The sequence below is a fragment of the Equus asinus genome, chromosome 2 (assembly GCF_041296235.1).
Source record: "Equus asinus isolate D_3611 breed Donkey chromosome 2, EquAss-T2T_v2, whole genome shotgun sequence".
In the NCBI taxonomy this organism is placed as follows: Eukaryota; Metazoa; Chordata; class Mammalia; order Perissodactyla; family Equidae; genus Equus; species Equus asinus.
Genome location: NC_091791.1, coordinates 118,776,876 through 118,792,577, shown reverse-complemented (window position 1 = coordinate 118,792,577; position 15,702 = coordinate 118,776,876). Strand labels below are relative to the sequence as shown.

The 15,702-nt window shown below is 40.2% G+C and overlaps 1 protein-coding gene across 2 annotated transcripts in view; it reads left to right on the top strand.

Annotated features, from left to right (window-relative positions):
* GABRB3 (gamma-aminobutyric acid type A receptor subunit beta3) overlaps positions 1-15,313 on the top strand; it is a 221,778-nt gene extending 206,465 nt beyond the window's left edge. For both annotated transcript variants that reach the window (XM_014851376.3, XM_014851375.3), the window contains exons 8-9: positions 1,514-1,758; positions 10,757-15,313. In XM_014851376.3, the coding sequence (XP_014706862.1) occupies positions 1,514-1,758; positions 10,757-11,098 (587 nt within the window). In that variant the 3' untranslated portion in view covers positions 11,099-15,313. The remainder of the gene's footprint in view (positions 1-1,513; positions 1,759-10,756) is intronic.
* Positions 15,314-15,702: the final 389 nt, after the last annotated feature.

Below are 15,702 nucleotides of genomic sequence, written 5' to 3'. Positions count from 1 at the left end.
AGTTCAGGGCAAGACTGTCAGGACCTCCTGACAAGAAACTAGAGGCTACTGAATAGTTTATTTTTCTGTAATGATGATAATAATACAATTATTTGTTGTTAGTGTTAACAATGCCAGTTACCATTTATTAGCCTATCACTGTTGCTTTTCAGGCATTGCATTTAGACTTCACAACAGTTTTAGGTGATGGTTGTGGACCCACTAAGGCTCACTCAGGTCATACCGCTGGGAGGTGGCAGAGCTGGGCTTTTGGCTTGGACCATGTGGCTCTACTATCCAAGCCATGAACCACTACAATCCACCACTGTCCACAGTCTCTAGATAGGAAGTAAAACAAATACATTGGCCTTTTAAGCTAAGAGCTCATGTGAGCCGAAAGCAGAAAGACTAGAGCACTCACTGCAAAATCTCACTGTGAAGGGACATGCTAACGGGCCTGAAACCAGGGTCCATGCCCATTTTCCTCCAGCTGCAGTTACCAGGCAGAGTGCCTGTGACAGGTGCCACTGTCCCTACCCCTGGGTTCTTTTAGCCCATTTCCTGCAGGTATCTACTGAGGCCTGTGTTTTCCGTGTCCGCTTAAAATATTCAACTGGAGAGCCAAAGCAATGGCTAAGGCAGAGCATTCAAATCCATTTGGAAGGAAAAAAAAAAGTTGTGGAAATATTACAGAATTTTTGAATAATGGTCAGAACACCTAATTTTGTAGCATCTGCATGGTTATTTCACATTTATTTGTAAACTATAATTATCCCATTGCCATTTTCAAATTTTCAAAGTCCCCAGGTGCACATGAATTTTATGTTAAAGGGGAATCTTAAAATATTCTGACATCTTTGATTTCCGTATATTCTATTAGCAATCGTGATTTGCAGTTATACCTAAAAATAGTTTCTGAGCTCTTCAATTCCCTCCTCTACTTTTAACAGCAGTTCAGAGCTAGGTAGAGGGAGAGTGTATGTTAGTGATGCAATACTGGGCTCTCTTCCCTGCTCTCTGGGTGATCAGCAGAGAGTGGAGCTCTGTGCTCTGGAGATCTCTCTTGGGGAAAGGAACCTGAGCCCTCACTAACAGCCTTGCCTCTCCAACCATAGATGACCTTCCTTTTAGATTCTTAGGTTCTTCATAGATTTATTCTTCTTCCCAGGAGCTTCTTATTCAGACACTTAGTGTTTTCTGTTGAATTCTGGGTTTATTTTCGTTTCTTTCAACTTTCATATAGAGCATGTTCTCCTTTGCCGCCCTTCACATCCCTCCATCTGCTCTCAATTCCATTCTCTCCCTAGGCCAGGTCCGGGAGGGTGGTGTCTGCCCTGGAGTAGAGATGTCAGCTTCTTGACCTAAGGCATGACCTGCTGCCCAAATGACACATGTTATGCTCTATTGCATTCCAGTTGCTCAATAATATTCAATCTACTATCTCCAAATATTTGAAGCTGTTTGAGGAAATACAAAAGGAAAGTGAAAAGTGAAGAACAAAGGAGCTGAGCTTACCCTTCCATTTCTTTTGTAGGGATCACAACTGTGCTGACGATGACGACCATCAACACGCACCTTAGGGAGACATTGCCCAAAATCCCCTATGTCAAAGCCATTGACATGTACCTCATGGGCTGCTTTGTTTTTGTGTTTCTGGCCCTTCTGGAGTATGCCTTTGTCAATTACATTTTCTTTGGAAGAGGCCCTCAAAGACAGAAGAAGCTTGCAGAAAAGACAGCCAAGGCCAAGAATGACCGGTCAAAGAGTGAAAGCAGCAAGGTATGCCCTCCACCATCTTGACCACTCACCCATGCCTTTCACAGACCCCACCCTCCCCCTTACAGTTCATCAGTAACTACAGTTATCTGCATGACCTTTGAGTAGGAGTTATGTGGGCTTGTTGATCATTAAATCTGAAATGTTGCCTTGTGCACGTCACTGAGTTTTATGTGAAACCAAAGTCAGTGGAGAAGCTGGAGAAGCCAAAAGCTTTCCAGTTTTTTTATGAAAAGAACAGAACACGTAGATATCAGAATGAATGAAACTCTTGGGTGTGGGGCCCAAACTTGACAGTTGGTAGCATTTTCCCAAAATGTTGCAATATTCCCTCAGTGGTAAAATTACAGATTTGATTATAGCTTGCCACTGTTCTTTGCAGTGTGGGCAGATGCTTCTCTCACCCGCCCTCCAGCCAGTGCAGTCTCCTGATTCAAGGTCCTTAGTGCAAGGCAAGAGCCCTGCTCTATCTTGGGGCTCTTGTAGGTTTTCCCTGGCCCTGCCCCCTGCCTAATGTGTTGTGCAAAAAACCAGGGCTTGGCACACCTGGACAACAGTGCTCGAGGAGGATGCTGCTTTAAGAAGTCCCTGGGCTGCACAAGCAGGGAGAGAGCATAATTTAGCTCCAACCCCTCCAGCCCAGCTCAACATGCTGTTACATACTTTCAATTACAAAGTAACTTTGCAATTAGATGTTATTTCAGCTTATTTTTAATAAAAATATATGTTATTGCAATTATAAGCAATATTTTAATGAAAGCACATTAGAGTTTCTATATAATTTTTGTCTTTATCTTTCTACCTCTTGCATCCCATCTATTTCTCCAAAATTTCCACCTGTTTACATGGTGGACTTCATCCTCCATTTTTTTGTTTCGTAATTCTTCTTGCTAAACTCACTTATTTCTCAAGCCCATGAAATTTTCTCACTCTTTCCTGTGCCTTATGGGTCTTTGCCTCATCCAGGAAGGCAGCAGCTCCTTGGAATATTGCTGTGTCTGTGGCCCACCAGTGGCCCAGAAAAGGTTCACAAACATTCATGAATGAATGGAGGCAGTTAAATGATTGTAAACGGCTCCCATCCTTTCAGCAAAGCATAAATAGAGTTGGTCAGAGAAACCCAGGATCTATGAATAAAATCAGGCTTCCATGGGCAAAATTATCCTGAATTTCTTACTTGAAAATATACTTAGTACCATACTGTTATGTTTCTAAATAAGTCTGCATCCTACTTTGAATATGCAATGTGCTTTGGTCATGCTGTTTCTGAGGAAACAAGAATTCATCATGTTATTATTGTTTCCATCACACAGTCATGCATAAATGCATACACATACAATGCTGTTTTTCCAAATTCCCTCATAACTTCAAATTGATTATAAATTTGTTTCCTTTTTTCTAAATGAGACTCCTTAGAACAGTCAAATTGTCCTTCCGAAATACCTTTTTGAGTGTGAAGCTTAAAATTTAAAACAAAAACAAAACCCAAAACCTTTAACATCCACGGAGAATATTAGCAGAATGTCGAAATAATATATTATAAATAAGATGCAGAGGAAAATTCGTGAGTTCCATTTTTTTTTTTTTTTGAGAAAGATTAGCCCTGAACTAACATCTGCTGCCAATCCTCCTCTTTTTGCGGAGGAAGACTGGCCCTCAGCTAACATCTGTGCCATCTTCCTCTACTTTATGTGGGATGCCTGCCACAGCCAGCATGGCTTGACAAGCAGTACGTAGGTCTGCACCTGGGATCTGAACCAGCAAACCCTGGGTCACTGAAGCGGAACATGCGAACTTAACCACTGCACCACTGGGCCAGCACCCCATAAGTTCACTTTTATTGTTTGTTTTTCTAAAAATTTATTTCTGCTTTCCCAGCAGGTATCTGTTAAAGCCTTTACATGTTTGTATTTTTAAAAATCTCTAATTTTAGATCAGCTCTTTCGGTTTGAAGTTGCCATACAACTGCATGTAAGCTAGTTTTAAATGTAGGTTTGATGCTCTTAAAGATAAGCATTAAAAATTGTTCCTGGGACTGGCCCTGTGGCCAAGTGGTTAAGTCCATGTGCCCCACTTCAGCAGCCTGGGGTTCACCGTTTCAGATCCTAGGTGCGGACCTACACACCACTCATCAAGCCATGCTGATGCAGCCTCGCACATAGAAGAACTAGAGAGACCTACAACTAGGATATACAACTACATACTGGGACTTTGGGGAGGGAAAAACAGGCAGCTTTCTCTGGTCTGAGAGACACTGGGCTGACAGCAAGGATTGTGCTGTCATTGTTCTTCCTGAGATCACCTTCCTGCATCCTGAAAGGGATGTTGGGGCAGTGCCCTCGGGCTCTGTGGGCCACCAAAGGGATCTGTGCCACCAGCAACTGCCTTTGAGACTCTGACATTATTGACCCTACTGCAAAACCATGAGTAGATTTTCCTTATGTTTAGTGATTGTACAATATTTTAACTTAGTGGTTGATTCATGAATGCTCGAACTGTTTACATAGTCACTTAGCTTTTTGCCAGACAAGTGGTACAATGTACATCTTGACCTTAATTTATTTGTGCTTAACCTCTATTTGTTCCTGAGTTGTTTCTATACCCAAGAGCTAGTCTTTGGTTGCAGTGCATATATTATGGTTACAAGCCTTGTGATATTTTGCAAGGTGACTAGTTGGTGTTTGAATTTCGTGAAGTGGCAGAAAGTCATAGTTCTTGCTGAGGAATCAGAGCTGCAGGCTTGACATCATTCCTCTAACTAAAGAGCAATATTTCATTCCTTATGTGACAATTACTTTATTTTTATAAAATTAGAATATTTTACTCATTTAGAAATTTGAAGGTAAGCAGAGAATGGTATCAAAAATGGGCCAATCCGATGACAGATGCTTAGAAAAACTGAAAACCCCTTTGTGATATATTCGCGTAAGATGTTTTTTATCTTTGAATGTTTATGCCTATCCAGGTTAAAGAGCAGGAAGAAAAGCTACTTTGAAGTCAATGATTCCAATTATAGTAGATATGAGACAAACTCCTCAAAATAAGGAATATTCATGAAATGCTTTAAAAATGGCAAGTCATCATCTGTAATTCTATACAGGGAATTTCAGTCTTGTATTTCACCCACAATCACTTGCATCTGTGTTAAGATTTAAATTCTAGGTGATAGGAAAAGATTAGCATCTCTTCTGGAAATATTTGTTTAAAGTATTTAGTTTCTAAGATTTAGCACATTTTAATAACCCCTTAATTCTTTTAGGAAAAAATGCCTTCTAGTAATCTTGGTGTGAATTTTCTACACATTGCTTCATGTTTAATTAAAAGCTATGCAAATGTAAAACTGTAAGTCAAAAGCAGCCACTACACTAAGGTCTTACTGATTCAATATATACTCAAGTTCCTTTCAACATCTTTGTTTCCATTACAACTATTCACCCACTGTGAGACAGGAATAAGGTAATTGCGTTGGTCCTGATACCTGAAAGAGCTGCAAGGGAGCCATAGTGTCCAACGCCCCCAAGGGCACTCTAATTTTGTAAATCATTGACAATATTGGGTTCTGCTTCCCGCAGGTTAGCTTTCCTTCACTGGAGTTCAAGGGACAGACTTAGATCCCCACCCTCATGAAGTCCTTTCCCAAATGCAAGAAACTGGCCACAAGGGACTGGGGAAGACAGAATATTAATTCATACAAATTTGTCATTAAATCTTGAAAAATCAACTCAGCATTCAGTTTTCCTTATTTCTTTTGTTTTCTGCACTCTCCCTGGGGGCTTCCCGTAATCACCATATACTTTATTATCTCTGCCTTTAGTTCTCTCTTCCCAGAATCTCTTTCTTCTTCGTCCACATCTTTCAGTCCTTCAAGACCTACGCCAGCTGCTCTTCTCCATGACATTGTTCCTGATTTTTTTTTTCTACTTGTTTTCATCCTGCCTCTGTCACTCCCAACTGCAAGCAGCTGGCCTTGTCCCTGTTCTCCTAGCTTCACGGTACATGCTCTGTGCTTGTGAGACGGCATGTCACATTTAATGCGGCCACCGTGCCTTCTCTACTAGACAGCATCCAATTCTTTCCATCTACCAAAATATGCACACTGTGGCTCAGACATGGTAAATGCTCGTGGAATGTTTGTCCATGAATGAGTCATATTTGTCATCAGTTTTATTCCACTGATGTGGTATGTTTTTCACTTCCCTAGTGGGAAGATATTCAAAATTGAATCTTTTTAAAGCCAGGTGAAACTCTGCGTCATTAGAACCATTGAAGATCATCTGAATAAACATATCACAAAACTCTCCTTTCCTTTAACAAAAGACATTTCTTTGTTTGGTATTTCGTTCTACACGTTTGTTCATCATAATCCCCTAAATTTTGATAAAAGAAGCTTTTCATATGGCATTTTCGATAACTAGAAAAGAAATGTTATTGTCGGCATGTATTTAAAAATATGTTTAAAAGGCAGTATGTGCTGTTTTTAAAAATGCATTTGCTGATTATTTGAAGCTCTCACCTCCTGGACCCCTTGAGGACAAGGACCTTCTCTTATTCATCTGTGTCGTCCTGCACCTTGCACAGGGCATGCAATGGAGCAGGTGTACGGTAGTATTTTGTGTGAACAATCCTGAGGAAGGATCGAGCTCCTTCCTGTGCATGTGTCCAGTGAGGCACCCACCTTCTTAAGTGGATGACTGGGCTTTTCATCTCGTGGTTTTGTTGTGTTTGAAACATTACATAGGATATAGAGAAAAATTTTTTTAGGGCTAAATAATGTTTTCTGTTTTTTTCTACCTTCAGGAAAAAAATTTCAATCTTCTCAGTTTCTAATTAATCTGTAATAAATCACTTATTATTGAAAAGAAAAAATTCTACATTACTACCTTTTAAAAAAAATAAGCATCTTTTACCTTTGGTCGTTTCTCTGACTCAACTTTAGATAAATTTTGTTTTAAATACACTAGCTTACCGGTAATTTAAGTGGATCTGTTTAAAATGTTAGACATTTAAATAAAATCTAATTGAACTAATTTGATAAGTGATCTGATTTATAAAATCTCTTTAAGTGATAACCTAATATGGTTTGTATCGTGATTCAAAACCAGATGTTTGGTGGGGTATCACACATATGCCTTTCAGTACTAAAATAAACTGAATTAGCAGAATCACTCTAGTTGACTCCCTACCCAGGGAAAGATGCCCCATGTGCACTTCTGCTTTCCCTGCAGTCCCACCTATCAAGCACTCACCATTTGGTTCACTACTGTATGGCATAAAGCATGATAGAAGGTGCTGGAGGGAGATAAAGACTAGTAAGAGGGTTCTCTCCTCTAGAATCTTACTTTCAACTTTTGTTTGTGTGAAGGCCAGCTCAGCTAATCGCATCATGCTCTCCTCCTTACTGTCTTAGAAGCTGGCAGCCCACAGCTTCTGCAGTAGGTTCAGATCACTCCCTTCTTAGGGAAAGTGATTACCTCCAGTGGCCTCAGCACTCCCACAGCCCCTGGGTGCTTTGCACAGAGGAAAAGCTACTCCCCACTCCTTTGCTGCTGTTTTTATTTTATTTTATTTTTTTGAGGAAGATTAGCCCTGAGCTAACTGCTGCCAGTCCTCCTCTTTTCGCTGAGGAAGACTGGCCCTGAGCTAACATCCATGCCCATCTTCCTCTACTTTATATGTGGGACGCCTACCACAGCATGGTGTGCCAAGCCCGCACCCTGGATCCGAACCAGTGCACCCTGGGCTGCTGAGAAACAGAACGCGCAAACTTAACCACTGCGCCACTGGGCCGGCCCCTTTGCTGGTCTTTACATTGCTCTCTCCTCCTGTTTCAACCACACCTTAATTTACCTGTCGGGCTTCTCCTCCCACATCTTCTTCCTATAGTAAGAGACTCAGTCTCCCAAACCACTAGCTGCTTCTCTCATCCTGAAGACAGGGGCATAGACTTTTTTATTATAAATTTTTACTGCTAATCATTTCAGGGAAAGACAACAAAAAGAACACATATAGAACACAAGTTCCAAACTCTTACAAAGGTCTAACATCCCTCGTACTTTCAAGATACAAGCCTCATTAGAATTTTTACCCCCACTGGATAAAAAAATGACAAAACTCTAATCTTCTTCTGTCAGTGCTCTGTCCCCTTCCCCAAGAATGGGTCTCCATGAAGAGCCTTCTGCCCAGCACATATCGTGTTATCTTGGTCCATTTGCATCTCCGAGCACCCCTAGGCTGGCTGTGTTCCATTCTAAGGAAACCATTGATCTTCATGGTCTATCCCCACTGTGGCACTCTTCACTCATGATGTAGACAAACTAAGCACAACCCAGGCTAAGGACATGCTAGCTGGTGCTGCACCCCACATTGGTGGTGTGAGTGTTTCTGCAGGGTACGCAGGAGGGCCAGGAGGCCAGGTGAGAGCAGGGTGATGAGTAACTCTCTCTCCATTCCTTTCCTGCCCTCTTAAACTGCAGAAATGACTGGGTGATGGCGAGCATTGCTGCTGCTGCAGATACACATGTGTCTAGAATACTTGGAGGAAATGCTGGCATTTGTGGCAGTGGCTGGAGAAGAGCAGTTGCTCATAACCTCTTGGCATTTCTCTTCCAGACTGCCCTGAAGGAAACAGAAACCAGTGCAGTACACTCCCACTAGGGTCCCTCTCTTCATTTTCTCTTCTCAAATCCATCTTTACGCTTTATGCTGCAGCTTCAGTCGTGTTTCAGAAATATATCACTTTTCTACATAGAAATCACTTTGACTTCTCACTACCTAAAGGGTAAAGTTGAAATTCCTTAACGTGATGTACAGAAACTCTTACTGGCTTGACTCTAATCTGCAGGTATACTTTCTCATAATAATAAGATGACAGGAAGATGATAATGACAGTGATAAGAATGACAGTCATCTCATGTATCTCAAGCTTAGCATCTGCCAGGAGCTGTGTATATGAATCCCTTTTCTCTGGGACTTAAGTCCCACTCAACCAGTTTGCCTCTCTCAGAACACCTCAGGCACTCTTCAAGCCTTTGCCTGTGATGTTTTTCCTTCTTTTTGCCTGATAAATTTCTACTCTTACTTTGAGGCCCAATTCAATTGCATTTCTTCTCTGAAATCTTCCCTCTTCCCTCCTGTAGTAGCTTTGATGGCTGCCATAACAAGTTATCACGAACATAGCGACTTCAAACAAACCAGATTATTATCTCACAGTTGTGTTGGTCAGAGGTCTGCATACTGTGGGGCTCAGCTGGTTTCTCTGCTGAGAGTCTCAGGAGGCTGACATCCAGGTGTCACTAGGACTGTGCTCCCTTCTGGAGGCTCTGGGGATAAATCTGCCCCCAGACTCATTCAGGTTGTTGACCAAACATAGTTCCTTGTGGTTGTATGACTAAGATCCCCATTACCATGCTGGCTGTCAGCTAGGCCAGTCTTTGCTCCTTGAGGCTGTCCCATTTCTTCTTATGCTTTCCCTGCAGTCTCTTCTATCAATGGTAAATCCAACCTTCTCATGCTTCAAATCTCTCTGCTTTCACATTCTGCTGAATCTCTTTTTCTCTTCTCCTTTCAGCAGGAGAAAATTCTCTACTTTTAAGGTCTCATGTGACTAGATTGGGCCCACCCAGATAATCCAGGATAATCTCCCTATTTTAAGGTCCATAACCTTAATACATTTGCAAAGTCCCTTTCGCATGTAAGGTAACACAGTCGTAGGTCCGGGGAATGAGAGTTAACATCCTAATGATGCCTTTGTGCCAGAGCCTGAGTGTACCCTGGATGTATGTAGCCCTTCCTGTGTCTGGGCCATCTTGTTGTCTGGGGCCATCCCACCTGTGGTCCTGGCACTGCTCAGAGACCTGCACAAGTACCTTCCTCCTCTTAGTCAGGAGTCTTTTCTCCCTGCCTCACCTCCTTCACATCTAGCTTGATGCCTTTAATGAAATTAAGGAATGTCCATAAGATGAGAAGATGAAAATTAATATATCAATAAATTATTCCTCCACAAAATAACTAATTTTGTGAAAGCTTCTTGGAAGAAGCCATGGACAATCTAGTCCTGGAAAAGGTGTAGGTTTTTACAGGCAAAGATAAGACAAGGAAGATGGCTCTCCAGGCAAAAGAATGATGATAGATGGGGGAACATAAGGCATGCTGGAGAAAAGTGAGTGCCCAGGGGTCTGTGGAATAGACCCTGAGGCCCTGAGAGGGACTGGTACTGCTCAGAGAGGAGAGATTACAGACACATCCAGGAAGGACTCCACGGGGGCCCCCTAGCCTCAAGCATGCTCCCTAAAAGTTGTGTGGCAGACCAACAAATAAACAAATGGACCAGTGGCATTATCATGGCAAGTCTGAAGCTTTATTTAGCACAGAATAAAATATTCTAAAGTTTGGCTCCACTGTGGGAGGAGACTTTAGTCTATCTTAAACATGGCCCTTAGAAAGGAGGCCTCCTGCCAGGATCAGGATTGGGCAAGGAGATCATATTTGGGTGGAGGTCTGTATCTAGCCCACAAAGTCATCAGGAGTGTCCATCACAGGAGTATTCACTTGTTTCTCCATGGTAATTTGGATATTTTGTACCATCAGAAAAGTGGACAAGCTGACTTCCAGGAAAAAATGGGAGAATACAGTTTCTATCCAGTGCATAGTTGTGAAAAATGGTTTTCACACCTAAGTTAACATCTTGAAAGGTATTTGCACTTTAATTTTGTCTTCAGCAGGGACTCGTATCCATAATGTGAAATTTCAATTTCAAAAGGTCCCCCTTATTTTATCTAATATCCTAGATGACAATTTTTAAATCAAGGAAATAAAATCTCTAAACTGCAGTTAAGCCTCCAAAATGACAATTTTCTCTAAAACAGAGTGCTGGGTTTGACAGATGTGCAATTTCTCATAATATATGTGATGTTATTGCATGACACAAGTCTGTCCTAAGTTTGCATATGGAAAGATTTATTAGCATGCTAGCATCTAACGATGCCCATTTTCTTCCAATTAGGTGGATGCTGATGGAAATATTCTGTTGACAACACTGGACGTTCACAATGAAATGAATAAGGTCACGGGCAGTGGTGGTGCCGCCAGGAATTCACCAATATCCTTTGACAACTCAGGAATCCAGTACAGGAAACAGAGCATGCCTATGGAAGGGCATGGGCGACACATGGGGGACAGAAGCATCCCACACAAGAAGACCCATCTACGGAGGAGGTCTTCACAGCTCAAAATTAAAATCCCTGATCTAACCGATGTGAATGCCATAGACAGATGGTCCAGGATCGTGTTTCCATTCACTTTTTCTCTTTTCAACTTAGTTTACTGGCTGTACTATGTTAACTGAGTGACTGTACTTGATTTTTCAAAGACTTCATTTAACACTGAGTGAAATATTACTCTGCCTGTCAAGTTTTTATACCTGTACACACACACAGACAAAAACACAGACACACACACATATATACATACGCAATTGTATATATATGTGAACTTTTCTCAGCATATATATAAAATACACGTGTATATGTGTATATGTTTGTACACACAGGTGTAAGGACCCACGTGTATGTAAAACAGATACACATACATATATACATTTTGCAGCTATGGACAATTTAACACAAGATGCATATTAAAGAAAGTCATAGTTTTTTCTTTTTTTATTGAAAGGGACAAGCATCATCTAAATATTATGCCTTGAGAATGAGGGCGTGAAACACAATATCATCCCAAAATATGTCTTTTATTATCATAAGTTAGATATTTTAGTTTAAAAATCAGAAAGAAACTCTTAGTTGTCTTCAAAAACTCATACAGTGGTATTGCTAGTTTAAAACAGGTCACACACTTCATATCCTTTCTTTCAGTTTGTTAAGCAAAGGCTTTTCGGCTTGTTGGAGATGGGGTTTGCTTTCAGCGAGCATACTTTTTCTGTACTGGTTTAGTGGATGACGTGAGCCACTATCACGTGCTCACCTTTTGGCTTAAACAAAGATAGATCCCACGTTGATGTCTGAACATGCATCTTTTGAAAACCCATCGGGAGTAGATGGCATCTCATTGTAAGTACTCTGATGTACAGTGTGTTTTTTGTTCACTGGGAGTGGATCCAGCTTACCTGTCATGTGGGAACACAGTGGCACGTTTTGGCAATGTTTGGTTGACATGTCAATCACTGAAAATGTGCTCCACATCTCTTATGGATTTCTGGGCCTAATATCTAACAGAAAGCATAAACGTCTCAGGTTATTTGTTACTCTAAGGTAAAACCATCTAGGTTGATTTTCTCCCTTGTCTTTATGTTATTAAGCACTCTTATAACATTGTATGTTAATATAAAATATATTTGCATAATATGCATATATACCAAGATTTTGTTTCTTATGCTTGCTCTCCTGGCAGCATGCGATGTCATATTTTTCTTTCTGTGATGTAACTACTTTCTGTTATCTAGAATTAAGATTTAAGCTAAAACACTTCTACTGTTCAATTTCAGAAACAAAGAAACATCCTCATGCCTTTATTTCTGTATCTGACATATTTCATAAGCACATCCAACTACTCCTAGTCTAACTAGGATGCTGCAGGAACATGACGAGTACACACCACGCATCACCCAGTGACCCATGACCGTTCTCTTGAGGCAAAGGAGAGCAACCTGACAACAAACACAATCACTTTTTTTTCCTTTTGATCCACAGCCTCATCAGTATTTGGACTTTTTAAAGCTCGTAGAAACAAGACAAGGTGCACCGGTTTCATAGACGCAACCTTAACTTACTATTTAGATGAGATCTTTCTAAAGAAAAAAAAAGAGATGATATATTTTTTGTAAACAATATTTCTATCACAGGCATCCATAAACTGAAATGACTACAGTTGTGCAAACAGAGTCACAGTGAAGTTTTAAGTATTTGGAGAAAAAAAAAAGCAAACTATTCAGGAAAGAACTGCTAAATTAATACTTCATCTCAAAATGCCACATATGCCTCACTCTCTCTGTTCTATCTGAAACCAATGACCAGAGTCTCGCCCAGTACTGTACAGCTGGCACCAGTTTTCTCCACATAGACAGAGGCACCACTTTCCCTGAGGATGTGTGTAGTGTGGGCTGTCACCATGAAGTGACCACTAATTTAATTTGTGGGAATCTGTAACAGCTCAAAACCCACCATCAGGTAAAACATAATCCAAAAATTCTCATGCTAGAAGAAATGACCAATTTTTATATCCTTTCCCTTCCTTCATTCCTACCTTTTTTCAATGTCTACTCCCAACTGCTGCTCTCTGGTTTTATTTTTACCTGGAGACTTGCCAGTGATTTCTTGGTCTTTGGCTTTTCTCTGACAGTTTTCTTCATGGGTAACAATGGGGGATCCTAAAAGTTAAACAGATTGGGAAAAACCTCATAAGTGGCCTTATCATTGTTAACTTGCTCAAGAAAAAAAGACAATTGTGAAGACCTTATCCCTTTCAATACTTCAGGTATCTTTTTTTGTATCCAGTGATTCAAGGAGTGAGCTCCACGTGCAAAAGAGGGACCCCCAAATGCAAATTAATGTGGACAAAAGCAGTCGGTGGTCAATTTAAGTGTATAATTTATACTGTTCAGAACTGTGACATTAATTCTTTCTGGGAGAAAAGTGATTTGAAACTTTTTTGGTTTTGATGCATAGTTGAGGTACCCAACTATCAAAGGCAGAGACCCAATGGGGCTCAGAAGAGCTGCAGTCTACTTCCCAAGGTTTTCTGAACATAAATTTGCATGGTATAGTCATAATAGCTTTTGAGCTTTTTATATGCATTTGGCACCAAGACTGGGATCCACAACTTTGTAGACACTGCAATGAAGTTAACATAATAGCTATACTATAAATAGCATTTGTAACTACACACACACACATACACACACAAATACATACATATATTCTGTAAAAAAAAAAAAACTTTTTAAGATCCTTGGGTATGTGTTTGCTTTACTCCATTTCAGAAGAAAATTACTTTTCTTCTAATAAAGTTATTTTATAGAGTCTCCATTTTTAAAAGTTGCAAGAAATATTGAGAAGCAGAGCCCGTGCTGACAGAAGAGTGTTGGCGTTTTGTTCTCTGTTCTGTTACAATGACCTCTCTTACTCCATGGTAGTTTCTGGAGCCGGTGAGCGAGCCATATAGATGAATTCCCAACCCAGACTTCTGACATTAATGTGAGCTGGCTGTTACCCATGTCCAGACCTCTTGAGTAAGGAGGAAAAAGTTGAATTCAGAATATAATGATATTTCTTTCTCAACAACTGCACATAATAAAAAGTTAATTTTCTACATACTCCTGTCTTTCCAAAATGCTTCACAGGGGCTCAAAATATACAAAAGACTCATGTTGTGACAGTTTGTTATGGCCCATGTTCAGATATACTTGAGACAGTTCAAGAGCCCTACCACATAAATCCGTACAGAGAGAGACTGATAAGACTTGAGTAATTTTTAAAACAAGTATTGTTCTTCTTGACCAACCCTAGGACTATAGAGGGGTTTCACTGTCTATACCATTATTTCTCCCTGAATCTTAAATGAACTTGAAAGTACATCATGATAATATTCCTATTAGGTTTGAAAATTACATGTACTTCTGCAGTATCACGTGTTTTTAATGCCAGCACCCAGAACTTTTGACATGTTCCATCCACATCAAAAGCACTTCTCCCCCGTCCAGCTACAGAATTAACATTGTCACCAAGGAGATCATCTCAGAAGTGATTCTAGGCACATTTGGGACTTGTTTTAAGGGGACAGGCACATTGCAGCTGTAGGTGATCATTTTCAGCATCTAGTAGATAATCCCACTGGTGTTTGTCCCACAATAGTGTGTTCAAAAAAAGAGAAATGTGTCCAATTTTGAATTTCCTGGCTTGAAATTATAAACCATCACATAATTCTTAGTTTAACTCTCCACCTGAAAACCAGTTCATATTTCTGGCTATTTTTATGTAAGCAAAACTGATCCATTGGTGAAATATTTTGTTATTCATGGCATTGACTCTGGCTCTTAGCTTATGTGAGCCATCTGTCAGAGTAACATTGAATTGTGGGGCAAAGAGCTGCTCAGGTGGATTAAATTTTCCCAGGACACTAGCTAGTGTGCCTTGGATTGATTACCTCTTCTACTGCATTGAAAGGTGCCATGTTTTCCTGAAATACTCAATTCCCAACACCTGGGTAGACAGTGACCTCCCAGAGAGTGGCTCACATACCATGCCTTTCCCTAGGGCAAGCCCCATAAACATGTTCTGTTATTCTTGTTTCATATTTCTACTTCACAAGTCAGTGAGTGTGTTAAAGGTAAGTACAGGATTATTCTAGTAGGAATAGGTGATTGCTATCATGATCAATTCTCATGTTGATTTAATTTCATTGTAAAGATAAATTAAAACCCAATTTTGCTTAAGCACATTGATGTAATTTTTTGGTATTATTTGACATGAAAAAAATAGCAAAATTGAGTGATAGATACAATATGAAACTTGTTGATGAATGAATTCAAATTTATTAAAAAAGGACTAACTGACTTAAATGTGAAGGCTGATTTTTTTCTTCCTTGGCTACCTATTGTTGAAATGTGTGGTTATTTTAATTCCAGGTACTTTTAGCTACACATGCCCATTTAGGTTATGCTGAAAGTAAAAAGAAATAAGCTCAAAGCTGACTGCGTGTGAGACCAATTCAACCATGACTTTTTTGTTCTAAATCATGATTTATCCTGAACTTCAAAGAACAGCTAGACACGCAGACATCCAACTTGTTCCTGTCTTTGGATACATTTATTGAGAGAAATATTTTTATATTAAAAGCCTAGGAACCAGACTACCAATAACCTCTGGTACAGATGGTATGGTCCTTACTTTTCAGTTCTTTAGTACCAAAAGGCAATTTGTTGTTTCCTGTTCCAATTGA